The 17,995-nt window shown below is 42.6% G+C and overlaps 1 protein-coding gene across 2 annotated transcripts in view; it reads left to right on the top strand.

The window, feature by feature from the left end:
- Nucleotides 1-17,995, top strand: part of LOC306756505 (C-myc promoter-binding protein-like) — a 102,525-nt gene that overhangs the window by 67,111 nt on the left and 17,419 nt on the right. For both annotated transcript variants that reach the window (XM_079241250.1, XM_079241249.1), the window contains 8 exons: nt 498-630; nt 866-1,072; nt 1,164-1,292; nt 6,715-6,856; nt 11,686-11,808; nt 12,036-12,185; nt 13,588-14,762; nt 16,103-16,337. In XM_079241250.1, coding sequence (XP_079097376.1) covers nt 498-630; nt 866-1,072; nt 1,164-1,292; nt 6,715-6,856; nt 11,686-11,808; nt 12,036-12,185; nt 13,588-14,762; nt 16,103-16,337 — 2,294 coding nt within the window. The remainder of the gene's footprint in view (nt 1-497; nt 631-865; nt 1,073-1,163; nt 1,293-6,714; nt 6,857-11,685; nt 11,809-12,035; nt 12,186-13,587; nt 14,763-16,102; nt 16,338-17,995) is intronic.

Raw genomic sequence — 17,995 nt, 5'->3', positions numbered from 1 at the left:
CAGCTCTCGGTCATTTCCGCTGGTATTCTGCCACAACTGAGTGTTGGTTTGTTTTGTGCTTTTAATCAGCAGATTGGTCATTAGTAATCAGTAAATGTTAATCTCACATCAGTAAGATTGGAGAAAATGTGTAAAATATTTCCGGTGGTGCTGCACTAGAGGGTTTTAACATTGATATTTATATATTGTAGTAAATTGAAAGGAAACGTGTTTGTGTAATATTTGATATCATGTGAAAGTGAACATCCAGTTATTGGGTTTTCTTTGTTTGCTGAAGGTTTTTCACCTAATCACAGACAAGGCAAAGAAGTGTCCAGTGTTGACCTGCTAAAACTTCAATAAATGGAAAAGGAGAGAAATGGAAGGAGAATAAGTGGTCACTGCCTGGTCATTTGAGTGAAATCCAGTTAAAAGCTCCAAGCTGGTTTTAATCTCCGTTTCAAGTTAGGAAAATTGCAAAGCAAGAAGAACTTGACAATATCTCTGTTCTTCATCAGGTATGATGGTTTCCCGGTGTTGAGTCTTGACTTGTTTGACCCCGTGGAGGGTCTGTGGACCCCCTCCTCGCGCCTCGCTGCCAGGCACAGCTGTCCTACCAGCCCGGCCCCCATGTTCAGACGCACCAAACAGGTCAGTGCAACATTCCCCAGATTCTGTTAGACATTGTTTTCTTTATATTTAGCCAGGAAAACAGGAAATATGTGCAGCAATTTGACCAAAATGCACACTCAAAATAAATCTCCGGTGCAGACAGCAGCAATCATGATGATTTATCTTTCACACTTTATCATCTTCAATGAGAACTACATTTATACTCAATCCTGGATTGTTCATTAAAAGAAGCTCATTTACTTTTTATCTGCAGGAGATCAAATCAGCCCAGAAGATAGCAAAGAAGTACTCCTCCATCCCTCAGCTGTGGTCAAAGTGCCTGCTCCGTCACTGCTATGGCCTGTGGTTCATCTGCCTGCCAGCGTACGTCAAGGTGTGCCACTCTAAGGTGCGAGCGCTTCGTACCGCCTACGACGTCCTTCGGAAGATGCAGGCTAAGAAGTTACAGCCCCCCGATGAGGTACAACCGCTCTGCCTGATGTAGCATGTCTGTGTCAGCAGGCATCCGAGGAGGTTGTTGTCTCTCTGGTTAAACCATGACGTGTCTGCAGGTGTGCTACCGGGTGCTGATGCAGCTGTGTGGACAGTATGGACAGCCTGTCCTGGCCGTCAGGGTGCTCTTTGAAATGAAAAAGGCTGGAGTTCACCCCAATGCCATCACCTACGGCTACTACAACAAGGTACCTGATGATGATGGTGAAGTTGGTGAAGAATACAGCCAAAGTGTTGCGGCAGATTTAAACCTCTGTTTATTCAGATATGAAGACGTGCAGCTCACTGAGGCTCCGTGCAGTTGCACACAAGCAGCACTACACACAACACGAGGTCGAGTACATGTGAAATATCTCAACATATCCTGCATTTTGTTTTGCTTACGCTGCTGACTTGGCAAAAAGTTTGGGGTAGCACACAAACATTTTCCACTGCCAAATGTTTGACTTATTTCTGGAAATGGCAGTGCAATGGGACACTATCAGGAATGATGGATGAGTCTGCGGAAAGAGCTGGGATGAAAACGGACCTTTAATATTCAGATTCAGCACCAAGATGACAGTGAAAAGGTAGAGACGACTGAACTATCAAGCACTTCTAGAAATGAACAGAAATGAAGGAAAAGGTAAAAAATAAGCACCACATAGTCAGTTCTGTGGTCTTTTAATCACAACAATCTTATCTTTAGGTGAAGCAACATAATATTTAATGACGGTAATTTAGAGGAAATTTACCAGATTTGATTTAAATCCCGTTAAGAAAAAGACTTTTTATGTAATATATTATGTGATAAAAGAGGTGGTATGTACGAGTTGAGGCCTTTTTAATTGGTAGGACCTGCTAATGCTAACTAGCATTTCTGGGTCATTTTTTCTCTGCGAACTGCTAAATGAGGGGCGTTGCGATAGCAAAGACGTCGGCTCTCCCAGCGTTAAAACCTTACAACAAATAATGAAGAAACACGTGATTCAATTAGTAACTTAATGAAATGAGCTGCATTTTACATTAAATAAAACTAAAATGTGTCGTTTTCAACAAACATCAAGCATCTGTAGGCTCATTAAAACTGTTATTTCAGTGAACTCCAGTCAGAAATACTTTTCTTGCTTCTCAAACTAAATGAATTATAAATGCTGCAACGGGATCTTTTTGGTCAAAGCGCTTCTTTAGACCAGAATCCTAACTTCCAGATGGTTTGGTGTAAATAACTACAAAGCTTTTGTCTCCGAGAGCAGAAGCCTGTTTTTTCCTTCATCTAGTTGAAAGCTGGACATCTATTCAATTCAGTTCAATTCAACTTTATTTGTACAGCGCCACTTCACAACAATGTTGTCACAGGGCACTTTACATACACCAATCAACATACACATCATTTCGAGCCAGTTCATACATATCCTATAATAGAAACCAACTGATTGCATCGAGACATCTCACCAATTTGAGGAAAAGTTGAACTAAAATGAACTCTGATTGGTCAGAATTCACCGCTGCAGAAAGATGCTCTGATGCTACGTTAGTGTTTGCAGTTGGAGACGCGCCGCGCTGAGTGACACTGCGGTTGTCAGGGATCATGTCAACTTCATGCTAAAGAAAATGATGGGGTCGTTGTTAATTAACTTTTCAATATTAATTCCAGAAATGACTTCTTGTCTAACCTAAGCTTCTGATTAAATAATGTTTTATACAAGCGTAAGTTGTGCCCTGGGTGAATAAAGCTTTGAAACCTGAGTGATGTATCAGAAGCATTTTCATTCATGATGAACGATGGAAAAAACCAAACAATTCCACCGCTGCTCTTCATTTCTCCTGCGTTGGTACCCAGGAGGCAGAGATGCTCCACTACAGCGACGCTCCTGCTGACTCTCAGCTTTCAGATGAAAAGAAACATGAGTGACATCTGCAGTGTACCTCCAAGGTTGTCTGACACCTTGTGTGATCACTCCCAGGTGTCAGAGTGAGTCACGCTGTCCAGGTAGCTCAGCAGTAAACGGGATGACGAGGAAGAAATCTGTCAGGATACAAGGACGCAATAAAGGTTAATCAGGTGTGCTTTGACGCCTCACAGGATCTCATTTTCTTCTGGGAACTATAAGGTGGACAGAAAATCAAATCACGGCCTCACCACGTGGCCATACTCTGTTTTAAAGACACAAGAGGTCGTGTAATTGTCACATGGCCCCTCAGCTGGAGCCATTTAGATGTCCTGATAACCAGTGCCCTTAGATCCGGTATCTAATGTGACTTTTGACCCAAACATGAGCCTGATGTGAGTAATGATGGATGATTTGATGCATGTTTGCGCTCCATGGGCGTGCTGCCCACTTCAGAAATCAGACATTGTAACTTCACAGGAGTGGATCCGTCTCTGATGGGATCATGTGACCTGGAGCACTTTGCTTTATAAACACAGAGCTACATAGTGCTTTGAGCTACTATTTCCTCCTCTTTCAACAAAAGTTTGTCATATCTGACTGAAGTAAGAAGGTGAAAACGGTGTCTGAGGAGGCCAGAAAGAGAAAAGCGAGAAATAGATCGCTCCAGAGGAAAGACAGGAGTCCACCTTGGTAAAGATTTAGCTGGTTGGAGTCTGATGAAAGAGCAGTGTGGATGTAAAACCCACTCTGTTATCAGTCTGCTATGTTGGCGCTTTGCCTGTTGTGCAAAGGAACCAAAATGTTTATGGTGTCTATATAGTTCCAAGAGGGACGCGCTTGAAAACCGACTGAACGCCATAAATGTTATGAACTTTTTCATCGTTCAGCCGGTGTTTATTTTGAACATTGGGAGTAAACGCCTGATGAGCTGCAGAACGTTGAAGTTTACGTCTATGTCTGTATTTTGCTGTTTAGTAGGAGCTAAATGCAGCTAGTTGAAGCTTATTGGCTACAGAACAAAACATAACTCCCTAAACATTTCTTGCAGGTTGGGCTGGTCTGCATGCAATAAATATATTTCTTATAATTCATGTACAGTTGTGCTCATATGTATTCATCTCCTTTCATTAAAGAAAAGGCTGAATTTACAACAGTCACTCAAATAACTGGAGACTTAAAAAAGGAAGAATAACTAAAAATTTGCAAAAATATAATTTAGTAATATAAGACACTGTTTTTTTTTTTTCATTTAATTGAGTCGAAGAAAGAAAAAAACAAACAAACAAATGTGTCCTGGACAAATTAGACACTTTTCTGTTGAACAGTGGGACAAAATACCTGTCAACAGGTGCAGAAGTCTGACTGAGAGGAACAGAAAACACCTGACTGGAGCAGAAACATTAAAGGATTGTTCAACTAAATATTACTTTATGAGTGATGTAATATGTAATAAATTATCTTATTTGTTTTTTTGAAAAAAATATTTCTATTGAGCCAGAATTAGAAAATAATGTAATGATTTTCATATAATTTTTATTTATTATTACTTTAGTTAATTTCAGCTGTTCAACAGGAAGCATTGCGACTGTAATATCTTCTAAGGTAAGATCTATTGCTGATGTTTTTATAACAATAAATTACTGTCATGTGTTGTGCCAATGTTATGGCTTCTTTTAATACTCTATTGTTTATAGTAGAGACAGTTTGACAACAGTGTTGTGTGACCTTTAGGAATGACAGGTTCAGCCTCCCTTGTAGCCAAAGGTTACACGGTATCCCTTTAAACCAAACAGACCTTCTTCAGGTGCTGTGTTTTTTAAAGTTTTTTTGTTATTGTACCTCAGTGGAATAATTTTTCAACCAGCTGTGTCATTCACAACTACTTTGGTTGGAAACAGAGGTGAACACAATGCTGCACCATCAGAGCATAATTTGTACCTGGAAAAAAAACTTTAAGTTTGAAATGTTTTGAAAGAACAAATTTGTTAAATGTCCATAATGCATTAGTAAATATATAGTTTTCATACATGTTCATACATTTATGACATTTACATCTTTAAATTTTCCTTTCATATGTATAAAAGGAGAGGGGAGAAGTAAAGATGTTACTGTTCCAACCCCATTTCCATCACACACACTATGTTTTCCCATTTTATTTCCCTTTCTCCAGAAATTTCATCAAAGAAAATGTACAAAAACAGATCTCCTCTGCTCATATTTAATGTTGTTAAGGATGTTCTCCTGCTGTTTCCTCTCCAAATGTTTGCAGAACAGGATGATATTATTACTGTCAACATATCTAAGAGAAAAAGAGCAACAAGTTGTGGATTTTCCACTTCCATCTGTGGATTTATCCAGCCAAGTGGAAGTGTTTCACAACCTATATAACAATGTCTCTTCCTATTTCATCTATTGTTTATTAAACTGTAGATTTGATGTTTATACTGCGGTTTCATCTCTGCCAAAACAGCAGCAGCAGGCAGGAGTAGGTCTGTAGCTGTTAAGTTGTACGGCGATGTTCATGGTAAGACTGTGGTACTGACTGTGCAAGATGTCAGTTTTATGACATCATGTTATTGCTTTAGCAGTAGAAAATGGATGGATAGATAATATCTTGTTCTGCATAATGACAAGGTTTGTATACCCACCAAGCTGAATATTGTGTGTGACAGAAATGAAAAGTACTAAATGATAACAATCACAATGGAACAGAAAAGAAGCAAAGAGTTCTACCTCTTAAATATTTTGGGTTAGCTCTGGAAAAAGTATGAAGTTCACAAATGACATATTCCTATGTTTTCTTTGCTTAATTGTCAGCATTTAAGACAAACCTAAAGTTTTTTGTCAAGTTGATTTCTGGTCGAGCTGGAGTCTCGTCACAATGAAGTTTCTGGGTGATATTAATGAGCTTTATGTGTTTTCATGTCGGTAAGCTAAACTTGAAGCTAAAACCAGCAGGATAAAGAGCTGTGATGTATTAATCATGGCATTCCAGGGATTTTAGCAGGATATTTTCATACCCCTCTGCAGAAGTGAGCTCTCTCTGCAGTTTCCTTTTGCTCCCACTCTCTAACATACACCAAACTAAGTACGTCCAGGTTGCAACGATGTGCTAATTTATTTATCCCACTCTGAGCAAAAGAGTAATTAAACATATTTCCTAACTTTGGAAACTTTGGAGTCCAAACATGTGGCTGATTTTAGCCACGAGAATCAAACTTACAGCACCGATTATCAGTCTCCATACACCATAAACATATTTTCCTCTGCATCTCAGGAGAGTTATGAAAAAGGAGCCGTGGTTCAGGTGCTTTAACATTGCAGGTAAAATCTCCAGGAGGCCGGTCCAGCGTCTTCACGTTCTGGAACGTGACTTGGACACCAACAGCTGCAGCGCCTTCCTCGGCTTCTCAGATGCAGAGCATGTCCGCAGATCTAATACTGCTGAAGTTAATGCCTTTGATGAAAAATTCATTCCAGATGAATTCATATGGAACGGGGTTTGGTTCATTTTTAGTTCACGAAGATCAAAATGTTGAGTGGAGATTTAAAGTATGAAGTTGGAGCTGTGGTTCGCATATTATTCAAACACTTCTTGTTGAGAAAAAAATAATAAATGGAGAAAAATATAAGATCTTTGAAATAAAGTCAATTCATGAGTTTTTTTTTCTCCAGTCGTTTCACAGAACTATTTACAGATATTTTTCCTTCTTGTCCTCCTCTGCTTCATGTCCAGGCGGTGTTGGAGAGCACGTGGCCTTCCAGCACCAGAGGAGGATACTTCCTGTGGATGAAGCTGAGAAACGTCATTCTGGGTGTGGCGCAGTTCAAACGGGCTCTACAAAGACATGCGCCGCTCACCCAGAGCCCTCTGTCCGGTAAGAGATCTGGAACACTCTGCATGTCTGGGTGGGTGGTGGTGGGGAGGGGGTTAAAAATCTCTGCTAAAACAACAAATTAAAGTAAGTCAAGTCAGATTTGAACACCTTGCTTTAGCTTGATCATCCGTTTCACAGCTCGAGTCTAAACTCATCGAATGAATGTTTGATGTCATGGTAAAGCAACCTGCACAGACAGAGCTTGTAATGAAAAGTAAACCCAAAGTTTACATCTGGAAGGGGCCCAAGTCCAGTCATCGAGCTCTACCATCCTGCAACGTTTAGATGCATCCCTTCTCTAACACACCTGGTTTAAACAAATGTCATGTGACCGGGCCGCAATGAGGCGTTTCGGCCATTTTGTTTGGTTGTGTTAAAAAGCGGGGTGCGAATGATGGACCCTTTCCACAAGCACCTACTAAGCCCAGCCCAACACCTCCCCTCCTGGTTTGTGGCTGTTTCCATCAGCATCTTTCCAAGCCTGACACATTTTTAGCAGCTACTCCGTTGGGGTTTTGAAGGTGCGGAGTTAGCAGGCCACTATTTCCCAGAATCCTACGTCACAGGATGAGTCATGAAAGTGACTCCTGACAACTTTGGGTTGTATCAGCAGGCTTCTCTGGCTCTGTTTGTGCAATCTTTTCCCGATTACAAGCCATGGACCGAGCAGCAGGTAAAGCATCACCTCCCTGTCCTGCATTGTGTCCCCTGGCCAGAGGTGTGTAATGTAGAAGTATAAGTAAAGTAAAAGTCCTACCATGTTCTTGGATCTACCTGTACATTTAGAACAGGTGTTTTCACGAACAGGCTCGTTTACCTTGCAGTGGAGATGAGCTCATTAAATTCAACTGGTTTACTGACTGGTTGGAAAGACTGGACTTTTACTTTATGGCACTTCTGCCTCCGGCCCTGTGTTCTTCAAATAAACAACATTGCGATACTTACAAGCTGCCTTGCTTCAGCGAACCCGCCCACTCTGAGGGCACCTCAGTTGTAATGGAAACAATGGAAACCAGGAAAAGTTGGGGTAGGGCTTAGTAGGTGGTGGTGGAAAAGGCCATAAAAGTAGCAGGATAGTAGATCTCAATGACCTACTTTATTTTGTTTTTATTGAGCAGCACTGAGAACCATGTATAAAGTTTTTATTTAGGATAATCTTTGAAAAGTCAGCTATAATATTATAACTTTTAATAGGATGTGATTTCTATTAAAAGAAATCACATCCTTGTAGCTAATGGTCTTTAATCATATAAATAAAAAAAAATAGAAGATGATAAAATACTTCTAGAGCAAACAAAGTCTGATACAAACTACAGACCATTGATTAAGTTACTCTGAAACGTATCTGAGTGCTGTTTGCATCAGTATACATAACTTACTAAACGTTCTGGTGTTCAGTCATTGTGCAAAAGGCTGCTGGATCCATTCTGTGTAAGCTAGGTGTGTTAGAACAGAGATGTATCTCTGACCTGCAGGACAGCGGCGCCTCGTGGACCAACACTGGGCACCCCTGGACTAGAACCTTTACAGATGAAGTTAATTTGACTTTCTCTACGCTTTTGTCTTTCTGGACAATGTTTAACTCCTTGGCTGCCAGGCAGAGAACCCTGCACATTTTGGAGCATTTTGGCTCATATGTAGGGGGGTCAAAGTGGCCAGGTGTGCACGTCGGGGCGTCTTCAGGGTCTGCACTCGAACTGCATTCACAACATGTTGGATACATGTGGGGTGCGCGCTCATGGGGTGCATTTTGGAGGCATTTTGATGCGACCAAATTGGCTTTCCATATACTGAAACAACAAAGACACAAAAGACATCAAATGAGTTAAGTACTTATTGATTAAGCTGCTGTTCTCTAACAAGGTGATCAACCCCAGAAAAAAATGTTTCTCTTCCATTACTCAACCACTGAATGTTCTGCTTTAGCAACCACTCGGATGTAAACAGTCCTCTTCATCATACTGTTCATATTTTTTACCTCATCAGACCAAGAAGACTGTGGTATGCTGTGGTATACCCGCCACTGTTGGCCTTTGTTTCAATAAGTTCTTAGAGATGGAGGAATTGCCATGACATGGTTCTTATTTAAATGTCCCACATTCATGGTGTATTATTGGCGTAGCAGGAACTTTCACCTGAAAGTTGAATCTCTTCACTTTTTGTGAGTAATCTGAACGTCTTTCAGCAAAACTGCAAGAGCTTCAGTTTTCTCCCTCCTGAAGAATCCAGTCTGCTCTGATTGGTCAGCTTCCGACCAGGCACCACCCACAGTTCTCCTGAAATCAAACTTCACAATAATGTTTCGTTGGAGGTCAAATTCATTCACACCTCCAGTGTAGAATGATTCAGTCCCAGAAGTTATACATTTTATTCATTTGTTTATTTAGCCGTACAAGTAGAGGTGTTGCTACGTGAATGACGAGTCAGAGACCTCTCGGATTGGTCAGGAACTTCTCAGTTTTGTCAGAAACTTCTCTGATTGGTCAGAGACCTCTCTGTTTTGTCAGAAACTTCTCTGATTGGTCAGAGACCTCTCTGTTTTGTCAGAAACTTCTCTGATTGGTCAGAGACCTCTCTGTTTTGTCAGAAACTTCTCTGATTGGTCAGAGACCTCTCAGTTTGAAGAATAAAGGAAAGAAAGCAAAGTAAAAGCACATCTTTACCACCATAAAAACAACTCAAAATGGAATATTCTGTTTGTTTCTGTTTGTCGCTTTGTTTGCTTTGTCAGAAAATGTGTAAATTGTGAAAATTGTGAGTTCTCCAAACTGCGAGGACTCTGACCACCGATTGGATCACCGTCTACTCAGTGAAATTAAACCAGAATTTGAATGTAAAATCTGGAAATATAAATCTGCCTGTTACGCTAAATGAACTGAAGTTAACAAAAAAGTGAAACAATGAAACACGGTTATCTCAACAGGTGAGTTAACTCCCCTGCATGCCGGTGAACACCTGCAAATCTGGTGCATGCTAACCGCCATCCTGCTGATCCCTGCTTTTTTTTAATGGTGCTCTGTTACCAGCCAGCGCTTTGTGTTCCACCTGATCCAGTCCGAAACACACAACGGGTCCAAGTGCAATGATGTGCTACCAAAATATGCGGCAAGCTTTACCTACAAGAAGATGGGAGCATAAAATTTGGATTTTTTTTTCTTCTTTTTTTTAGGTTTTGTTTTTGGTTTTTTTTTCTTTTAGAAGTTTTACTTCTATAAAAACATTGTTAGAATTAAAGAACTCGAGAATAAATGTTAGAAAGGGAACCACGTCATGGCTTACATTAATGCCTTGTTGTTTTTGGGCAGATGGCAGCGACCTGGATGCTGTGAGTCACGGCAGCCTGGATAGCTCTGCCGACACTAACGTCGGCCCCTCTGACGATAGCTCTAGCACAGGTACACTTTTAATGGTTGCTCCGTGACTCCATCTTGCACAGGCAGCCATCTTGTTTTACATCTTTTTTCTTTTTCTTCTCGTTGACGTTTTTTGTCCTCCTTCCTTCCACTCACCGACCGGCCTGCTCTTCCACAATTTTCCTTTCCCACTTCCTGCCCCATACTGCCTGTTTTCTACTCTCCCTTCGTCCCTTTTTTGTGCATTCATTACCTCCCCCTGGTTTTGCGGCTGTGGTTTCTGCTCTGCTCTGTCCCTAACCCTCCCCTTCACTCTGGCCCTGCCTGTGTTGCCCTTGCATGCAGTCGGCCGAAGGGGCGGTAGTGTGGGCGCCAGGCCTGTGGTGGCCCAGTCACACTGGGGGGGCTCTGAGCTCAGAGAGGCCACTCTCCACCCAGGTAAACCTCTCAGTCAGTTCGCTTCTCTGTATCTCTCTCGCTCTCTCTCTCTTTCATCTTCTGCAGCATTTTTATTTTCTAACTTCTTTAGCCCAGTCATTCCTGTCTGTCTCTTTGGTCTTATCCCCTCCATCTTCCCTCCACAGCGTCTTCCTCCAGTCCAGCACATCAGTCTTCCTCTCATTTCTCTTCTGCTTCACTCTTCCTCTCACTCCTCTGAGTGCTTTGTCAAAGTTAATTATGGATTTTAATTGCCAGGAGAGTCACTCTCTTTGATTATGGGCATAATTTTAACCATGGAGATGGTACCTCTACAGGCAGCTTTTCCTCATGTGCTGGAGAAGTGAAGAGCTCACAGCACAGCAAGATAAAGGACTTGGATGTGCAGTCCATTGATTTCTACAGTGCTGGAATGAGTTTTGTCACTTGCCATCAGTTGCAAGTGGCTCCATCCTGTATTACAGACAAGCTGTGCAGCCTCATGGTTTTAGAGATGACAGCACAAGCGGTTCATGGGGAGGATGAAAGAGGATAACAAATCATCAGACAGCTCGTTGCCTGGAGACCCAGAGAAGTTCTGGAGATAGATGCAAGAGCCAGCCTGCAGTCTCTGCAGTTGAATTCATTAGCAGCTGTGAAAAATACATTTTTATTTTCTTACAGATACTGCAGCTCTTTGAACATCATACATACTGTAGATTGCTAAAGAGGATTTCTTTATTCCAGCACAGCTTGGTTTCTTTTTCACCCCTCCGAACTGCGGAGATAAAGGAAGGAACCGCCTAAATAGTGTTTCTTTGTCTTAGCATGCTATTGATCTAGAGTTTACACCAATAAGTCAGTAATGTTAAGAAAATTAGGGAAAAAAAGGGGTTTAGATCCGAAACTTGAGCAGTTTGAAGAGCAGATATTGTCTTTAATTGATTGAATTTCCCTTTTCCATGGATTCTGCTAGTGTTTTTTCTGTGAGCCATTGGCTAACATTGATTTCCGTAGCTGTTGTGTGTTTCATTTGACTCTTTTCCCCTGTTTTTCTAGGAGATCAGTCAGATTTGGGATACAATTCTCTGTCCAAAGAAGAGGTTCGCAGAGGAGACCCCACCCCACAGAACTCAGCCAAACATGACAACGATGACAAGAAAGAGAGTGACTCTAGCTCCTGTCAGTAGTTAAGCTGATATTTCTGTTAGCATGCAGTGTTGTCGACACATGGAGTTTCTTTTGAGTCTATTGTCATTTATCCCTCTTCTAAAGATATCATTTACTCTCTTGTTTGCATTAACATTGACTTATTATAGAATAATTACTATTATATGTCATGTTTTAGTGGATTTATGTTCAAAGATTTCAGAACGAACAGTTCTAAGTTGTACACTCTGTGTGTTCAGTGTCAGAGACAGAAAGCACTAAAGGAAGCAAAGACTGCCTCCCCCAGCTGGACATGGACATCCATTCTTCCTTCAAACCCCGCGGTATTGTTCGCAGCAGCTACCCTTATGATGATTCATCCCGCAAGCCCAAAAGCTCCGCCAGCACAGGTACAGCTGGTCGTCATTCTCAAAGATTAGCCAAGTGGAACCAGAGATTTCTTACTTATCAAATAATAATTTGAAAGACTTCAAAATGAAGTTTCCGATGTTTTATGTGTGCATTGGTTCCCTGTTTTTGTAAAAAAAAAAAAAAAGTATTAATGTACATGTTTTTCACATCCAGTATTGGATTTGTGTATATATATATATATATATATATATATATATATATATATCTCAATGGGGTTCAGGTCTGGACTTTGTGGTGGCCAACCCATGTGTGAAATGATGTGTCCTGTCCTCTGAACCACCTTGTCACTCTGGAATCTAGACTCCTCAGACCGCATGATCTTCTTCCAGCTCCAGAGGCCAGCCTTTTTGCTTTCCAACAATCTTGGAGCCTTTTTCCTCTGCTATCCTCACTGATTAGTGATATTCCTCTGGCTACACAGCTGTTCAGTCCAGTGGAAATGTTCTCACTTTCACTTTTAAACATAGTCAATAGTTCTACTGCTGCAGGATGTGTCTTCTGACATGAGAAGCTAATTATCCATTGGGCCGCTTTAAACTATTTGTAAATATATAGTTAAATGTGTTTGACCCATAGACTGTGTAAAAGGAGATGGACGGAGCCTCCGTGACGTCACTCGTAGGTTTCTGAAGAACTGAATTGAAGCTCGGTGGGCGGTTCCTACCATTGCCATCTTGGCAGGCTCATACAGATCATCTGTCCCAGAAAATACAAATATGGGCAAAGAGGTGGAGCTGAGAGGGGGGTTGTGAGCGTCATGGTGGATGATTGACATTGAGCGAACTCTGAGTTGCCTGTAGCTAGGAACTAACCGAACTAACCCAGAGATAACAGGAGCAAACCCGCTAACGGAGGTGAGCGGGCTAAAGCTAAGTCACGTTGTTAACCGGCTAAAAACCGTGGTTGTTCTATTTTCTTATTACTTGAAGTGGGAGACTGGGCACCTGTCAATCAAAAAGACACGCCCCTAAACATGCTGAGTTAAAAAAAAAAAAAAAAAAAATTCCCCCCACAGTTGTCATGAAGGTAAACCGACCTATTAAACCGAAAATGGATTTTCTACCATTAGTACCAGGCTGTAAACATGTTTATTGAATTTGATATTTTTAACAGCTCTGCTTTGGAGCCCCTAGTGGATGACGAGAGAACTGCAATTTTTTTTGCACTTCCGCATGGCTTCTTTTTTTACCCCCAGAGGTTGCCGCTTGGTTTGACCATGTCTGAGGAAATGTCATTTAATCTGCTGAAAGCAGTTTTAGCTCTTTATTTGTTTTTACTGATGATTCTGCATTATTTTTGTTCAAAATAAACAGGACATTTAGTTCTGAAACCAATTAGTTAGGATTTTTAGTAATTCCCATCTCTCTCCCGCTCTGTCAGGCCACGTTGCAGGTCTCCTCTTCACCTCCTCCCTGGATGAGATCGGTGAGGTTCACACCAACAGTTTGCTCAGGAGGCATAAGAGCACTCTGGAGGAGGTGGTAGGTAGCACCGGCAGCAGCTCCGCTGTGGACTGGCAGGGTGTGAGAAGCCGCCGGCTGAGTGGAGATACTGTGGGAAGCAGTGGCAGTGGAACCACCGTCTTCGGCCTCGGTATGAGCCAGGGTGAAACTGACCCAGTTAAGATTGCAGGACACTTGGGGGCAGATGCCAGAATCTTCTCCAGTGCTAATTACAGCAAGAGTAAGAGGCCTCATTCATTGGTGCTTGGCAGGTTAGAGGGATTAGATTCTAAGACAGGCGCTTCCATAAGTCATGATCGCAGAAGAGAGGAAGAGGAGGGTCAGGACTCCAGTGATGAGGACAAGAATAATACAGAGGCTATTTTTGATTTGGAGGATCTGGACTTGGAAAAGCCTACCATGGAAGCCAAACCTTATAAGAAACCTGTTGAACGCAGTGCCAGTTATGGTGGAATTAACTCTGGGACGTCTAAAGGCACAATCAAGCGCACAGGCATTGAAACCGGCTACGACCCTCTGTCCCTGCTGGCAGCAGAGTCGCAGACGGATCAGCCAGATTCTGATCAATACCCAGAAGGGGAGGATGCCGCCACGCCGAGTGCCTCCAGGAACCTGGCCAGAGAGATTGAGCTGTACATGAACCAAATGGACAGTCCGCTGAGCAGCCGCACTCCCAGTCTGGACCTGCAGAACCTAGCCAGCCCCGTTATCCTCCACCCTTCCTCAAACTCTGACCTGCGCCGATCCAGCCTCCCCCATAGCTCCCCCAACAGGATAGTCGGAGTACCACGCTCCCGCACCTTCCACCAAGCCTCTCCCTCCCAACCCATCGCACGCCAGCGCCTTTGGTCATCGCCTTCCGGTCAAAGCGCCAGCACTAGTCCCAGCCCTCGACCCAGCCCCTTCAGGGAGAGAGCCGACAGGATGGGCCTGATGTCACCTTCACCCTCCTCCTCCTCATTCGCTTTGGACACGCTCCTCACGCCAACACTGGATGTGTTTAAAACCAGCATGTTTTCTGCCGGGAAGGGTGTGGCCGAGAAGGCGAGCCGATGGTATTCTCGTCTCGCCACCTACACCACACCAACCAAGGTACAGAAACCTGTTGGGGTAAATTTACTGATGTGTGAAAGTCAAGATTTATTTAACAATCTCTGCACAAAGAAGCAACAAAAATAGCCTGACCAGCCTGTAGACTGGCCCGCAGACCGGCCCGCAGACCGGCCCGCAGACCGGCCGTAGACAGGCCCGTAGACTGGACTGTAGACCGGCCCGCAGACCGGCCCGCAGACCGGCCCGCAGGCCGGCCCGTAGACAGGCCCGTAGACAGGCCCGCAGACAGGCCCGTAGACCGGACTGTAGACCGCCTGTAGACAGGCCCGTAGACAGGCCCGTAGACAGGACTGTAGACTGGCCCGCAGACCGGACTGTAGACCGCCTGTAGACAGGCCCGTAGACAGGCCCGTAGACAGGACTGTAGACTGGCCCGCAGACCGGCCCGCAGACCGGCCGTAGACAGGCCCGTAGACTGGCCCGCAGACCGGCCCGCAGACCGGCCCGCAGACAGGCCCGCGGACCGGCCCGTGGACCGGCCCGTAGACCGGACTGTAGACCGCCTGTAGACAGGCCCGTAGACAGGCCTGAAGACCGGCCTGCAGACCGGCATGCATTCAGTTCAGCCTTAAACCGTTTTAGACTCAGCTGCAAATCTTAATCTTGACAAAGACTGTTCACAGTATGTTGAATTTATCTTGTGATCTTACTCTAAACTTAGATTTTGTTAACTTGTGCTTTAAAAACATCTGAAATTCAGCCATTTAATGGCTCCACAGCTTTCAGACCAAAACAGACAAGCTCATCCTCAGTGGATGCAAATGTTGAAAATCTTGACCAGAGAAAGATTGGGGGGGAGAAAAATCATACATGTACAAAACAGCTTTGTGGCAGTGAATCATTGATATTTCTTTAACCTCTATTAAACTTTTACTGCATGGTTACTAATAACGCATATTGTATCCATACAGTTTGTATAAAATCAGATGAACTCTTCTATAGACATGTCAAACTTAATAAAATTCGGAAAGCAGTTTTTGTTTTCTGTTTTTAAGACAAATTCAGACTCAGATTTTCCTCTCTGGAACCGAACATGTCCATGCACTGTTGCAAGTCTGCTCTCCTGCCCAGAGTTATGCTGCCACCTGGTGGCTCTCTGAGGCGCTTCAGCTGAAAGGATGAAGTACATTTGGAGTTGGAACATCTTCATGTGGACTTTTAATAGGCAGCTTAAAGAACCCTGTTGTGTTTTATTTATCATATTCCTCATTATATAAAAGACACATTTCTTTTTGGTATTGATGCGAGCAGAGCTACTTGTTTGTGAATTTGACCGTTTTGCTCCTGTTGGGCGTTAACCTCATCTCATCTCATCGCAGGACGGTCACCGTGACCGTGTGAGTGTCTCCTCTCTCGGTGTTGGGGATCCAGACTGTTCATCCCTGTTGGATGAGGGGGAATGTGGGGAGTTTGAGAGCTCGGTGGTCTCTCCACAGAAGAACGGTCCTGCTGGTCTTGTAGGTTCCCACAGGAGCCCTAGACGCAGTCCCCTGCACAACAGGCTGGGCAGCCCCACTGCAGGATGCAGCCTTGGGAGACCCACGACTCTTCCCGGTAAGCCTGCTGTTTACTCAGCAGATGGTTCTAAAGACAAATTCTTACTTTGTCAAATAACAACAATCACATCTGCAAAAGAGAATATTTTAAACAAGCAAAAGCTTGTGGGGTTTGTTTTTCCAGAGGAATTCTTCACTAGTGAGCAATTTTTAATAGCTTTTCTGATCTTTGTCATATTTGCTTTGTGCTTCGGCAAAATAGCAGGAAAACTTCCAGTCCAGTCATCCAGCATGATAAATGATAGAGGCACCATCTGTCCGTGCATTTACATGAGAGTTTGAATTCCTGTTTAATTCTAATTTATTAATTAATAATTAATAAAAGTTAATTCCGATTTAAACTAACGAAAAATGACCATGTAAACACTTGAATCCTAATACTAATTCCTATTCAGAATTAAACTTAACTCAGATGTAAGTGGCCGATTTATTTGCATTTAATTCTGAACTATTTAATTCCTCTGTCATGTAAACCTTCATTCGCTCTAAGTTGATTCTGGTCGTTGTGAGCATGCTCGTTACCTTGTCCTGTCCCGATGACGCGCGTTGTTTTGCCTCCCGTGTTCAGTGGTCTCTCTTTCTTACACCACCTCTAACCGTAACATTAATCAGAAAGAAAGGTTTTAAGCCTTATCTTAAAGGCAGAGAGTGTCTGCCTCCTCTACCCAAACAGGGAGCTAGTTCCACAGAGAAGGATTTGAGGTCCTGCTTCTCAGTCTACTCTTACAGACTTTGGGAAACACAAGTTAACCTGCACTAGGAGAAGGAACTGCTCTGTTGGGAAAATTAGATCTTTTATCTGCAAAGGAGCTTCATATGGGAGGAGAAGAACTTTAATCCTTTTCTGGGTGTAACGGATCCAAAGAGAAAATAAAAACTGAGAATTTCGTTGTTTACCTCGCTGCTGCATTCTGGATCAGCTGCAGATTTTTCTGAGAATATTTAGGAGCAATCACACTGAGTCCAATGCAAACACAGATTCTAAAGTTAGACTTGGACCAAGACACAAAGAAATCAAAGCACAAATTACACAGGTCTCACAGAAAAAAATCAATATAAAAATATAAATAATGTAGTAAAAATATCAGTGCAACAGATTTTAATCAGCTGAGATCAATTATTAATCTCTCTTTTACAGTCCATCACAATACCAGAAGCAAATAACTTGCATACACTTACAGGAGAAAATTAGAGACACCTATTAAACCAACTTGCGTGTTTGGATGGTTCTAACCATCACACAACCCTACAGCCCCACTTTTCACCCCATTTCCATTAAAATAAAAGTTCCTGTGGCTTTTATCCCATTCAACCTTTGGATGTTTCCAGCTGTTCTCATTTGTTACATTTACATGGGAGTTTTATTCCTGTTTAATTCCAAATAAAAGTTAATTCCACTTTATACTGATGAAAAACGACCATGTAAACACTTCATTCCTAATGCTAATTTCTATTCAGAAATAAACTTAATTCCGATGTAAGTGCCTGGTTTATTCACATTTTAATTCTGAACTATTTAATGCCTCTGTCATGTAAACCTTCATTCCGCTCTAAGTTAATTCCAGTCGTTGTGAGCATGCTCGTTACCTTGTCCTGTCCCGATGACGACCGTTGTTTTTCCTCCCGTGTTCGGTGGTCTCTCTTTCTTCTCCTTCT

The sequence above is a fragment of the Telmatherina bonti genome (assembly GCF_933228915.1).
Source record: "Telmatherina bonti genome assembly, chromosome: 1".
Taxonomy (NCBI): domain Eukaryota; kingdom Metazoa; phylum Chordata; class Actinopteri; order Atheriniformes; family Telmatherinidae; genus Telmatherina; species Telmatherina bonti.
The sequence above is the reverse complement of the archived record's forward strand: the minus strand, read 5'-3'. Positions and strand labels throughout refer to the sequence as shown.